The 14,433-nt window shown below is 36.8% G+C and overlaps 2 protein-coding genes across 5 annotated transcripts; both read left to right on the forward strand.

The window, feature by feature from the left end:
- Positions 1-3,915: 3,915 nt before the first annotated feature.
- On the forward strand, positions 3,916-4,440 carry LOC150025893 (uncharacterized; the record flags this gene model as incomplete). Its single annotated transcript, XM_090304801.1, has 1 exon — positions 3,916-4,440. A coding segment is annotated over one exon (525 nt), but the record flags the coding sequence as incomplete, so codon positions are not given.
- Positions 4,441-11,107: 6,667 nt separating this feature from the next.
- LOC137817504 (protein PIN-LIKES 3) lies at positions 11,108-14,163 on the forward strand. 4 transcript variants are annotated; one of them, XM_090305430.1, is made up of 10 exons: positions 11,108-11,329; positions 11,484-11,559; positions 11,641-11,765; positions 11,872-11,993; positions 12,093-12,293; positions 12,468-12,560; positions 13,138-13,238; positions 13,415-13,467; positions 13,541-13,726; positions 13,861-14,163. In XM_090305430.1, the coding sequence occupies exons 3-10, from the start codon at positions 11,648-11,650 to the stop codon at positions 13,983-13,985; spliced, it is 999 nt and encodes a 332-aa protein (XP_090161556.1). In that variant the 5' UTR covers positions 11,108-11,329; positions 11,484-11,559; positions 11,641-11,647; the 3' UTR covers positions 13,986-14,163. The 4 variants fall into 4 exon arrangements, with proteins under 4 accessions (XP_090161556.1, XP_068476885.1, XP_090161555.1 ...); XM_068620784.2 differs by having other exon boundaries at positions 11,113-11,329; positions 11,480-11,559; XM_090305429.1 differs by having other exon boundaries at positions 11,163-11,329; positions 11,480-11,563.
- The last annotated feature ends 270 nt before the right edge of the window (positions 14,164-14,433 follow it).

Genomic DNA, 14,433 nt, shown 5'->3' on the forward strand with positions numbered 1-14,433 from the left:
GGAGACGAACGGGCCAACGACGGGGTCCCTTTCTTTTACTTTTACCAGGTGGTGTTCAAGACCATCGGGGTGCGCTTACCCTTCTCCTGGTTCGAGAAGGAACTGCTGACGGAGATCAACGTTGCTCCGGCCCAGTTATACCCCAACAGCTGGGCCTTTGTCAAGGCCTTCGATGTCCTCTTCGGGTTTCTGGGTTGTGCACCCTCGGTCGACCTCTTTCTTCACTTTTTTGAGGTGAAGAGACAGAGACACAACCTCTGGGTAACTCTCAGCAATGTGCCCGAAAGAGTTCTCTTCACGCCCTTCCAAAGCTCGTTCACGGGGTGGAAAGGCCGGTTCTTCAAGATCTGCTGTACTGATCTTGTTCCCGACGCCCTTGATGGGTTTCCGTTGTACTGGGTGAGAGAGGAAAAGGTCCTCAAAGCCAAACCCCTCAAGAATCTGGCTCCAAGTGATCAAATAGCTTGCCGGATTCTTGCTGAGGCGGGAGGTTTTGACTCTGCTACGGTGATCAGCCTGGAGTCCAACGCTAGGACTCTTGAGAAGTACATATGTAAGAACCACTGCCTTAGGCGACTTCGGCCTTCGTTACTTTCTAACTGTACCTGTCTTTCTTCACGGAGTCTCTAATACATCTTTTCCCTTTGTGCAGGTTCGAAAATAAGCCAAGAAAAGAGGGCACGACTTACTCGAGCGCTGCGGGCTGGGAAAGGGGCTTCGCCTTCCTCCAGTGATGACTCTGATGAGCGCTGAGAAGTGGGTTGTTTGTGTTTTTGCATGATTTGTAGCGTTTGCTCCGTTTGTACTGAACATTGCTTGTAACAACCACTTTTCAATATCATAATTCTTTGCAACGCCACTTTACTTTGCATATGCTTCATATACCGCGCGCTTTCCTTTCGTCTCGTTCTACCAACGATGCATGCTTTTACTTGGGCGACGCCTTCTTTCTGGGCGACGCCTTCTTCCTTGGCGACACCATGGCCTAGGCGGCGCATCACATTACTTCTAACAAGGAAAGATAAAGGCTGAAAACCAAGGCACTTCTTTTTCTCAACTGGTTTTTCCATTTATTAGGGTGACCTCATTAAAAAACCCCCGAAAGGGAAAAAGAGCGTCCCCTTCAACTAAATTGTTACATGCTGCTTACATAAGTCAACTGAAATAAAATTTTAAGTTGGCTGCATTCCAACTGCGCGGGATAGGGCCTCCATCTAAAGTCTCCAGGTTGTACGAACCGTTGCCCTTAGCCTCAGTAACTCTGAAGGGCCCGGTCCACTTGAGAGACAGCTTATTCTCCAACTCGTATGGGTGAGCTTTCCTCATCACTAGGTCGCCCACCTGAAACTGTCGCGGCTTTACTTTAGAGCTATATTGCCGCTCCACTCTTCTCTTCATCGCTTCAGCTTTTATTCTAGCTTCTTCCCTGGCCTCTTCTAGCAGATCCAGGTTTACCCGCCTCTCCTCATTAGATTCCTCCACCACAAAGTTTTGAAAACGCGGTGAGCTTTCGTGTATTTCTACTGGAATCATCGCGTCCGACCCGTACACCAAACTGAAAGGCGTCTCCATAGTAGAGGATTGGGGCGTGGTGTGGTATGCCCATATAATCCTTGGCACCTCTTCCGCCCACGCCCCTTTGGCCTTCTCTAACCTTCTTTTTAACCCCCTCAGCAGAACTCTGTTTGCTGACTCTACTTGTCCATTGGTCTGGGGGTGTTCAACCGACGCGAACACTTGCTTGATTCCCACTTCAGCGCACAGATTTCTCAACTGCTGACTGGCGAACTGGGTTCCGTTGTCAGATATCAGGCGCCTGGGTACGCCAAAGCGACACACGATGTTTCTCCACACAAAATGCTGTACCTTATGCGCAGTGATTTGTGCCACGGGCTCTGCCTCTATCCACTTAGTGAAGTATTCGATGGCGACGATCAGATACTTCATCTGCCTGATTGCTAGATCAAGATCAAGACGAAATGGAGGCCAATAATCAAGGACAAGAAGAGGTAGAGGCTCAAGTGTTAGAAGCTCAAGGAGTCATTAGCCTACCTCATAGGCTTACAAGGAGCAAATTCAAGGCATTAGGAAATAGTGGGAGGTTGTTTTCTCTTTTTATAGTTTCTTGTGTAATAAAAGGTGCTTAGAGGGAAACATTAGACACCTCTTTTGTAAAAGCATCTCTAGGCCTTAGTTTAGGAAAATATAGAAGCTTGGGGGGTGTGAGCTTAGTAGGAGCGTGAGCTTTAGGAGTGAGCTTAGTAGGGGGCGTGTTTAGGAGTAGGTAGCTTCTAGAATAAGCTTGTATATGACCGGCCCTTGCTCCTATAAAAGGAGGGCTTAGGTCCTTCACAATTCAGATTGGAATTTGGCTATAGAGAAACTCTACTCAAATTGAGAGAGAATTGTGAGAACTTTGTCTTCTCCTCTACCTTGTCTTATCTTGAGTGCCTTGGTTCTCTCAAGTGGCAGCATTTCCTCACTTATCTTGGAGCCTACACACTTCAAGTGGCGTGACCATTAACCAAGCTCTCCATCTTCATAAGTTCTTCTCTTCTTCATCTTCTATTTCATTTTCCATGCTTTACGAACTATTAAACATGTCTTAGCTTCATTCTATTCGGTGTTTTTGCTTCCTTTTCACTTTATGTTCGGCTCTTCTCTTTTCTAGCTTTATTTGTTCGGTTCAATTCAGTTTTTGAAGCTTTCTATTCGGTTCATTTACATTTGTGCACCTTTTAATCAGTTCAATTGGCAATAGATGGATCTTCCATGTGAGTTTTGTGTTTGGTGCAAGTTTTGGTGAGTTCTTGAAACATAGAACATTGATCCAAATCTATTAAAAGTGCATATTCTTTCTCCAACTCAAGTTGATTCCATAAGATGTCAAAGAATCATCTATACTTTGCTAGTGGAATCATATCACCATTATTCTCTTCATCGTCATCGTTGCATTATCATTGTTATATCTTTGTTTTCCGACTCAATTTTTCATATAACACTATTTACAATTTTATATTCTGAATGACTGGTTTGGGTGTGGTAATAAATATGCTATAATTCTTTCAAGAGCATGTTTTTGGACTTTGTATTTCTTGTTTAAGCCTGTTTGAGAGGTGGGAAAGGTGGTGTTGTTGTGCAGGTATAGCTGAAGGGGAGCAGATTATTATTTTATAAAAGGAGATGGAAGTGTGAAAAGATGGTGGTTTGAAGATGCTGTTGTTTCACGAAGGTGGTATGATTGGTCTTGGTTTTATTGGATAATGTGTTCTGCTGCACAAAGCATGCTTTGTTAGAGTTTGTAGTAAATTACTTTTTGGCTTTCGAATGCAAGTTATAGCTGCTGGAGTGTGAAGAGTTTTGGGATACTGTATTAGAGTTTACCTATTTTGTTGTCATGATTAGATTGTGTTTAGAAGCATAAGACTTTGTAAGGGCTTTTAAACAGGTTTGTTACATGATGTCGTAAGGGGTATGTTTTGTACAGGCATCTTAGCCCAGCTTGAACGAGTTTGTATAAGGGTTGGGACACCCCTAAAGTGTCCCATTTATTTTATTTCTTTAATTCTTTGCCGAAAAAACAAATTCTCCATCTAGCACCATTTTATTTTTATTTTCCTATCTAGCACCATTTCAAAAGTAAAAAAAAAATTAAAAAATTAATAATTTTAATTTTGAATGCATTAAAAAAATAAATATTTTTAATGTTTAAAATAGTTATTAATGAATAAAGAAATAAACTTTTACAAAATAAAAATTAAAAAATAATAAATTAAAAATGTTTAGTTTAATTTTTTTTTAAGAATGAAGAAAATAAAAAATTAAATCCTACAACAACATAAAAGTTGAATCTATAAACATAAATTAGTATTTATTATATTATTATTGATGATGTAATCATGTTAATTTCAAGTAAAAGCATTGGAAGATGCACAATCAAAGGGAAACACTCATACAGTGCTTTCCTTTGATAGGAGGAACACCAGATTCTTGGTAGAAGAAAGACAAAATCCAAGAGAAGTACAATCACTAGGCCGATTTGCAGTTCACTTAAATGAACTATGGTGTGATTGTGGGAAATTCCAAAAACTACACCTACCATGCTCTCATGTGCTTGCTGCATGCAAATATGCTCACCACAATTTTGCTAGGTACATCTCACATGTATACACATTGCAACAGGTCTTTAATGTTTACGAAGGACTATTTGGTGAACTAAAAAATGAAGAGTATTTGCCTGCATACACTGGTCAAATACTATGCCCAAGTCTCGACATGAAAAGAACCTCAAAGGGAAGGCCTAAGTTAAGTCGAATAAGGAATGATATGGACATAAGAGAACAACGTGATCGAACAAAAAAATGTTCATATTGTCAAACACTAGGACACACAAAAAGAATGTGTCCTAACATTACTGGATTGTCCACTTCTCGTTATTAATCATGTTTCATTTTGCACAAATTATTTAATGTACCTTTGAAGAAAATATTAAATGAATGATCATTTCTCATTTATTTTCCTTTCTATGTTCAACATATACTTATTTTTTTTATATCTTTTATCTTTATCTTATTTTTTTTGCCTTTATTTTATATATTTTATGTTTTTAGTTATTATTTTTTTTCTGCCATTTTCTTATTTATTTCTACTTTTTGTTTTTATTTTTGCATTTTTTTCTTCTCATATTTAATCATTAAGTGTAGCATTTGCATTTGTATTAGTTTTTGTTTTTAGGATTTTGCATTTAGGGAAAACAGTTCAATATTATGTGTTAACTACTAATTAATACTAATTGACTTTGATTTTTATATAATTATGTCCTGAATGTTTTACTTGAAATTAACATGATTACATCATCAATAATAATAAAAATAAATACTAATTTGTGTTTATAGATTCAACTTTTATGTTGTTGTAGGGTTTAATTTTTTATTTTCTTCATTCTTAAAAAAAATTAAAATAAACACTTTTAATTTATTACTTTTTTTTATTTTGTAAAAACTTATTTTTTTTATTCTTTAATTATATTTCTAACTATTTTAAACATTAAAAATATTATTTTTTTAATGCATTCAAAATTAAAATTACAATTTTTTAAAAAATTTATTAATTTTTATTTTTTTTTCTTTTGAAATGGTGTTAGATAGGGAAATAAAAACAAAACGGTGTTAGATGGGAAAATAAAAGTGTAAATAGTGTTATATGAGGAATTGAGTCCCGTTTTCCACGACACTCTTTTAAAAGAAGAAGAAGAAGAAGAGAGAGAACTTGTTCTAGAAAAAAGAAACTCATTTTAGAAAGTTTATTGTGCAAGTTATCATGGTTTTTTGGAAAGTAGGAACCACAAAATGGCCTGATGGGTCGGCCGGTCCGCCATTATTTAGACAGAGCGAGTTCACTTTTTGAACTCGTCAACCTGTATTGGTCTCACCCACCTAATCCTCAATCCAGTGGGTCAGCTCACCATCATTTAGGTGGGCAGGTTCACTTTTGAACCCACCAATCTGTATTGGTCCGACCCATCTAACTCACCAATCCAATAGGCTAAGGGGCAGGGCGGGCTGACTATTTTTAGCACTTTTAAAGAGAAATCTCATCCTTTTGGAATAAAAAAATTGGTGGTGGTCAATGTTTTATATTGAACTTTATTTACATAAAATTTTGTATACATTATTTGATTCATTGAAGTATTATTTATATTTACTTTATTTTGTTAGGTATTAAACTTTCTTTCATTTTAATATTAAAATTTTATTTTATTTTATTGCTTTTATTTTATTTTATTTTTGTTCAAAAAGTGATATCAATTATTATAACCAAGTAAATCGATTTAAAAAGAAAGAAAAAAATTAAAAAAATTGAAAAATAGCGAACCAACCTGCCAACTCACCCTATAATAGGGTGAGTTACTATTTTCAGCCCTCACAACCTTGGTGGAAAGTCCATCCCATCCCGCTTTTGGCGGACAAAAACAGGTTAGGTTAGGTTGGCCCGTTGTGTCACTCCTAATGCAAAACTTGATTTGGAAATTCTATTTCATAAACCTTGGTTTGAAATACATGAATTGGAAAATTTGTTCTATAAAACTCGTTTCGAGAAACTCGTTCTGTGTAAGAGGAAGAAGATGAGTAAAGGTGAAATTGTAAAAGTGAATATTATTCAGGAAAAGTAATATTACATAGGGCTGAACCCTGTAGTTATATATGGGAAGGGCCTATGTAAATGACCCACTACAACAGAAACTAACAGCTAAGTAACAACACTCCCATTATTATATCTAACACCCCCCCATAAACTTATGGGTGAGTTATCAACCACCCTAAGTTTATCTTTGAATTTCTGAAACATGGTTCCTGGTAAAGGTTTAGTTAGAACATCGACGATTTGAAATTGACACAGGAGATGAACAACCAACAACTGCTTATGCTGAACACGGTCACGGACGAAATGTAAGTGAAGCTCGAAATGTTTAGAACGGGAATGCATAACAGGATTGGCAGCAATATGAACAACACCGAGATTATCAGAATGGATTATTGGAGTGGAAGAAGGGATGCGCAGTTCCGTCAACAGAGACTGGATCCAGGTAATATCAGCAAGGGCAGCGACAATGCTTCTATACTCAGCCTCAGTACTGCTTCTAGAGACAACATTTTGTTTCTTTGAAGACCAAGACACAAGATTGCGACCCACAAATATGCAATATCCAGTGGTAGACTTGCGATCATCCAAGTCCGTGGCCGAGTCTGAATCACTAAAACTAGAGATAGAATAGTTTGGTGAAGGGGTTAAGAGAAGACCGTGAGTTGATGTGCCAGCCAAGTATCGCAGAATACGTTTCACAAATTTCCAATGATCAATTTGTGGCTTATGCATATACTGGCAAACACGGTTAACCGATAAGGAGACTTCGGGTCTGGTAACAGTAGCATATTGCAAGGCACCAACAATAGACCGATATAGAGTTGGATCATCAACAGAGACAAATTCATCAGCGGTGAGCCGTAAAGAAGAAAGCATTTAAGAGGGTTGGGGCTTTGAGTTGACCATGTTAGTTCGACGTAGAAGATCGTTTATATACTTTGCTTGAGATAGATGAATAGAGTTGTCTTTGAGCCAAGAAACTTCGATTCCTAAGAAGTAATGCAGCGATCCAAGATCCTTCAAGGCAAAGGATAAGCCTAACTGTTTGATGAATTCCTGCACTAAGACCAAAGAACTGCCAGTAACTAAGATATCATCAACATAAATTAGGATAAAGATAGTGTGAGATTGAGTAAATCGTGTGAAGAGAGAAGTGTCACTCTTAGCAGCAACGAAGCATAGACGAAGAGTTGTGGAGAGCTTGTCAAACCAGGCACGAGGTGCCTATTTGAGACCGTATATGGCTTTATTCAGTCGACAAACAAGAGCAGAGTCAGTGGAGAATCCAGGTGGTTGTTGCATGTAGACAGGAGATGATACGTCACCATGGAGAAATGCATTGTTAATATCAATTTGATGAATTGGTCACCGTGAGGTTAGTGCAATAGTCAAGACAATTTGAATAATGGTTGGCTTGATGACAGGGCTAAAAGTATCAATAAATCACAACCTTCAGATTGTTGAAAGCCTTTGGCTACAAGCCGAGCTTTGTAGCGTTGAAGAGACCCATCAGAGTTGTATTTCAGTTTGAAAACCCATTTACAACCAACTAAATTTGCACCAGCAGGCAAAGAAGTAAGAGTCCAGGTGTTATTTTGAACAAGAGCATGATATTCAGATTGCATTGCACGAAGCCATTGGGGATGTTTCATAGCTTGTTTGTAGGTGGACGGCTGAAAAAAGTCATTAGTCACAACAGTATGGAGAATTTTGGGTTTAGATATACCTGCCTTAGCACGAGTTACCATGGGATGAAGATTGGTAACTGGAATAGGAGAAGTAGTCTAACAATGATTATTAGCAGTAGATATAGGTGATGATTGAGTGGGTGTAGTTGTAGGAGAGGAACAATTAGGAAAAGAAACCACAGTTATAGGTAAAGAAGAAAAGGAAGAAGCAGTAGTATTACTCTCATTATGAATAACAAAAGGATTATCATGTTTGGAAAAAGGAAACAAATATTCATTGGAAATCACATGTCTTGAGATGATAGTCTTCCCAGACGGAGTTAGGCAAACATACCCTTTGTGTGTACTGTTATAACCAAGAAATAAACACAAAGATGACTTAAAATCAAACTTATGTTGATTATAAGGACGCAAAAGAGGATAACATGCACACCCAAAAATACGAAGAAAGGTATAATCAGGTTTAGATGAAAACAACTTTTCTTGAGGACTTATATTATCTAAAACAGGCGTTGGTAAAAGATTAATAATATGAACATCAGAGATAAAAGCCTCACCCCAAAATTTAAGAGGAAGAGCAGCAGTAGAAAGAAGAGCCAAACCTGTTTCAGCAACATGAAGATGTTTGCGTTCGATAGATCCATTTTGTTCGTGAGTATGTGGACAAGTAAAACGATGAGAAATACCATGATCATACAAGATTTTTGTTAAGGAAATAAACTCCTTAGCATTATCAGTTTGAAGACTTTTGATGAGAAAACCAATTTGTTTTTCAGCAAGTAATTTGAAACGCAAAAAGACAGCAGTTGCTTGAGATTTTGAAGTTATAAGATACAACCAAGTATACCTAGAAAAAGCATCAAGAAAAGTAATGTAATACATAGATCCATCACACGCAGTAACATGGGAGGGACCCCAAATATCAACCAAAACTAACTGAAGAGAAGCAGTATAAACAGTGTGTGAAAGAGAAAAAGACAATTGATGACTTTTGGCAATAACACACGAATCACAAAAGGAAGAATTTTTATTACACAATATATTGTTCATTCGCATTACACATTGAACAGTCCTAGATGAAGCTTGACCAAGTCTTTTATGCCACAATTCATACGGAGTCATAACAGAGTTGTGAGAACTAGTATTCACATAGGGTAGCAAAGAGCGATGTAATGAGGGAAAAACATACAAGCCATCACGTATGTTTCCTTGGAAAAGAATCTCCTTAGTATCCTGATTTTTGACAAAGCACTGATTAGGATAAAATTCAAAGAACACATTATTATCACATGCAAACTTAGAGACACTAATAAGATTTTTGTTAATGGAAGGAACATGCAAAAGGTTATGTAAACGAAAGGAAGCATTAGAATCAGAAGAACACAGAGAAGAAGAACCAAGATATTGAATATGCATACCTGACCCATTTCCCAGTTGCACAGTATCATTACCAGAATAGTTCATTTTCTTGGAGAAGATAGAGGAATCATGCGTGATATGATGAGTGGCGCCGCTATCGGGATACCACAGGGGGTCAGTGACGATGGAAGGGGTTCCCAAAATTGAAGGTTCAGGGTCACCTACAGAGGAAGGCTGAAAATGGGCAGTATTAGCAGAAATATTGGATGGTAAAATAGGAGCAGACCTGTGCCAGCAATGAAGAGTAGTGTGGCCAAATTTAAAACAGAGTTGGCATTGAACCCAAAGAGGTTGAGAAGAAGAAGAATCGAAAACCCCACTCCATGAACTCTTTTGTGAATCTCGAAACTGTGGTTGTCGTTTATTGAAGGAATGACGGGCAGAGCCACGGCCGCCACGCAAATTGGTTCCACGAAACGAAGATCGTGAAGGGGCCGAAGGGTTCCATTGAGTGGATGCAGTATTAGCTTGAATGAAAGGTCGATAAAGAGACTTATGTTTGTCAAACCTCTCTTCTTGAGCCAGGAGCAAAGCTTCAATGTCCTCAACAGTGTAGGGATCAAGACGGGACGTGACAGAGGTGATGAACAAATCATACTCCTCAGGAAGACCATCCAAGATGGCTTCAAGATGATCTTCTGTGGAAACCTAAGAGCAAACAGCCGCAAGAGAATCGATAACCCGCTTGATGTCAAGAAGATAAATGCTGATAGATCGATCCCGCTTAGGGGTTTTCAACTGGGTTTTGAGCTTGCGAACTCGTGCACGGGTATTGGACGCAAAGTAGACATTCAGCTTGTCCCAAATTTGATAAGCCGATCGTAAACCCACCATTTTGGTTAACTAAGAACTCGACATAGAAGCCAACAACCAAGCAACCAGAAGATTATCTTGTTGTTTATGTAGAAGAAAAAGGGAATTAGGGTTCTCTTTACCAGAAGAGAGAAACGACGAAGGAGTGGAAGACGATTCCAACAATTTGAGTAAATTGAGACCTTCGACCTACGCAAGAACCTGTTGAGTCCAAATCAAGAAGTTGTCATCGGTGAGTTTCAGGGAGAGAGACGTAGGAAAGGTATGAAGTTGAGAAGAAGGAGAGGAAGAGGATGAAGGCGTTTCGTTATCGGAAGCAGGAGAAGATGAAGAAGACATGATCAGATTCAAGAAAAAAATGAACCTGCTCTTGATACAATGTAAGATGAAGAAGATGAGTAAAGGTGAAACTGTAAAAGTGAATATTATTCAGTAAAAGTAATATTACATAGGGCTGAACCTGTAGTTATATATGGGAAGAACCAATGTAAATGATCCACTACAACAGAAACTAACAGCTAAGTAACAACACTCCCAGTATTATATCTAACATTCTGAAAATTCTACTCCTAAAAAATTATTCTGAAATGTATTTTATGTGTATTGAAAATTTTGATTTGAAAATTGTGTTTCAAGAATCATTGTCTGAAAATTCCAAAAAGCTGGTTAAGAAATTTTTCAAACTTATTTTTAGAAAGGATTAAATGACTAAAAACAAAAGCATACTAACTTATTAACTCGGTCACTCTCCAGTAGTTTCAACTAAACCCACACATACAATTTCTCTATCGGTATTTATTCACCGTTGGTGTTGGTGCTGGAATTTGAACAGAGGGAAAGCTAACAGAAGTTAAATCAGTGAAAGTACTTTAGTTTGTGGGGTTCTCCGTTCTTCCCAATTTATTAAAAACAGGTCGGGTATCACTCCTCTGCAGCTGCCAGTGCGATAGAATATTGTTTAGATATTAATTGTTTGTTAGATGGTTTCAAGAGCCACGCAAAATCGTCATTACGGAAGCATGATGTTTGTCTTACACATGCAGAGTTTTGATTCGCATACAACTATAAATTGGTAACCTCATCAAACATATTATTTTCACCCTCGCATAGTGTAAAGAAAGAAGACAATGGATTTCTGGAAGCTCTTCACAACTGCACTAGTGCCAGTTCTGAAGGTGCTCCTCGTTACTGGTCTTGGCACATTTCTTGGTCTCCAACGCTTTAATTTACTGAGGGAGAGTGCTGCTAGGAACCACTTGAATGCCGTATGTTTAATTTGTCTCCTTTCTTTCCTTTTTTGGTATAATCTATGTTTCTCTTTATCTCACAAATTATGCGATGCAAATATTATCTTATAAAATGATTATACGAGGTGGAGGTAGACATCAAGAACTAAATGACTTTTTTTCTTACAGCTAGTATACTTTGTCTTCACTCCGGCTCTTGTTTGCAGCATCCTGGCTAAAACCATAACATTTGAGAGCCTGGTTTTGGTGTAGGTTGCTTTCTTGCCACTCTGAATTTTCAATTTTTGTCTTTCATTGGTCTAGCTGATATGCTTTTATGAACTTTGAAGGTGGTTCATGCCATTGAATATTCTTTTCACGTTTATCATTGGGACAGCACTAGGATGGTTGTGCTTGAAAATAACTAAAGCAGCTTCTGATATGCAAGGCCTTGTGTTAGGGTGTTGTGCTGCTGGTAGTTCACTTGCTGTTTTTGAATAGTTAATTTGATAGATCAGATGAAGCCATTGTTCATACAAATTTAATTTTCTCACTGTTATAGATTTGATTGATGTGTACAGGAAATCTAGGGAATATGCCTCTCATCATAATTCCAGCAGTGTGCAAGGATAGTGGTACACCTTTTGGAGCTGTGGATGTATGTAATAAAAAAGGGATGGCATATGCCTCTTTGTCCATGGCAGTAAGGCAATCTAACCTCCCTCGTTACTATAATTGACTACACAAAACATAACAGTGTTTTCAATTAAGATTTTTTCCATTCTCTAATTTGGTTTACCAGATATCAAACATCTACATTTGGACTTTCGTGTACCACATTATCCGCGTATATTCGTGCCGGAATTTCAACGTGAACAAGGTTGATAATTCCACAGTTGGTCCAGTGTCAGCCATAGAAGCAGATCTCGAAAACCATTCAAGTACACCAGAGGTTACTGCAGCACACACCAATGATCTTGTCACTCAGTTTAAAAGTGATACGGTCTGTCTTCTGATATATTTGGAAATATGGACACCTTATATGTGCACTTCAACTTCACCTGTGTTCTACTCCACCAATCATATCTAACACACTTTTGCAAATTGACATCCCACGTGTTGCCTTTCAGATATTTCTACAGCACCATGTCAAATAACAATTTCCATTTTTTTACAGGTATCAAAAGAAAACCAGATTATTAAACCATTAAAAACATTAGTAAAAAGGCTCAATTTGAAGATTCTATTAGCACCTCCAACAATGGGATCGGTAATTATTTTCTTATTTTCTTTTTTTTTCTTTATCCCCCTTTTGTTTATCCATGTCCAATGAATAATAGAAGCTAAATTTAGACGATTTCAGTCCTTCAGAACTGCACTAACTTTTCGTTTGATTCATTTGGTTAAGAGTAATAATACGTTCACAATCATAAGATTATAATTTAGAAAGAGAAATATTTTTTTTAAATAAAATAATTTTAAAATTGTATTGATCAAATTCACTTGGTGCATTTGAGTTTACAAAATATTAATCTGACAACTTTAAGTTGAAATGCAATGACTAATACAATTTTAAAATTACTCTATTTTAGAAAAAAATAATAATAATTCTCTTTCTAGTTATGGTGTATGATTCTTAACATATCAACAAGAAAGCATGCTAGAGAAGTCAACGTTATAACTTAGTTCAAATTTGTAATGGAGGTGGAAGTTATTTGTATCCCTTGGTTCAGGGTTTGAATCATGATGCAATTCTGATTATTGACTAAATCATGTATTGATATATCACTATTAGCGTTACTGAAACCATCTTATTTAGTGACAACGGTGGTTTTTGGTATATGTAGATTCTAGGACTAATAATCGGTGTAGTTCCTCCTTTCCAAAAGATGTTTGTTGGTGATGATGCTCCTTTTCGTGTGGTTGAAGACTCTGCATCCTTGCTGGGGTAAGTTGCCTCCTCTTGTAAAAGACTCAGCCTCTTTAAATTTGCTTTATCTGATTCGGTAACTATAATGTTAGAATCAAAATACTATGGAACCAAAAATGTATTACTATGTCATGATCCAAGTAATTAAGAAAATGAATTATTATTGTTATTGTTATATGACAAACATTTTGCAGGGACGCATGCATTCCAGCAATGACTTTGTTAGTTGGAGCAAATCTTCTGAATGGTAATAACCAACATCATCTTTTAATGTTCGTTTTCATCTTTGCGTTTTGAAGAAAAATATGAATTTCATTCAGGGTTTAAACGGTCGGAACTGAAGGTTTCACTTCTTGTGGGGATCATCGTGGTTAGGTACATGGCCTTACCAATTTTAGGTGTTGTCATTGTAAAAGGTGCAATTCGTTTTGGCATTATCCACCAAGATCCATTATACCACTTTATTTTACTCCTTCAATACGCTCTTCCACCTGCAATAGGCATAAGTAAGTTCATTAAGATTAATATGAAAATTTAGCGTTTCATATACTAATTAATTGCTTTAGATGATTAATTAGGCGTACCAAAATCTCTCAATCATTTTCACTTTTACTTATATTTTACTTTGTGACTCTGCAAGGTACAATTACTCAATTATTTGGAGCTGGTGAAACAGAATGTTCCATTGTTATGCTAGCAACTAATGTCTGTGCCTCGTTTACTCTAACACTATGGTCCACATTTTTCATGTGGCTTGTTCTATAAATGTATTCGTTGTTACCTTGTTGTGTCTTATGGTCAAAACTGCATGTTGCTTAGTCAATTAGCGTTATAGTGGAATGCAGATTTAATTCCTAGCTGCTTCACTTTGTAGCAAATTACTTCACTCATCTCTAGTATGATAATTATTGAGCCAAGTAACGTTACTCAAATAACTTCATTTTTATCTTTTGTATGAAATATATTTAGTTAAACAAAAAGACCCTTTCTAATAAAAAAATGAGATAAATAAATACTAATTAATTGTTGATCTTATCTTGTTAAGATTGAAACAAACAAGTGTTTTTTCTTTTTTAAATATTACATGACTAAGATTTTAATAATTTATGTTTAATTGTATAACCCAAATTTACTACTCTTACTCTTGTCTAATTAAAATAATAATAATAATTCTAAATGATCGCAAGGTCTGAAAATTAAAAATTAGAATTAT

This window comes from Phaseolus vulgaris, chromosome 7 (assembly GCF_051622355.1).
Source record: "Phaseolus vulgaris cultivar YP4 chromosome 7, ASM5162235v1, whole genome shotgun sequence".
Taxonomy (NCBI): domain Eukaryota; kingdom Viridiplantae; phylum Streptophyta; class Magnoliopsida; order Fabales; family Fabaceae; genus Phaseolus; species Phaseolus vulgaris.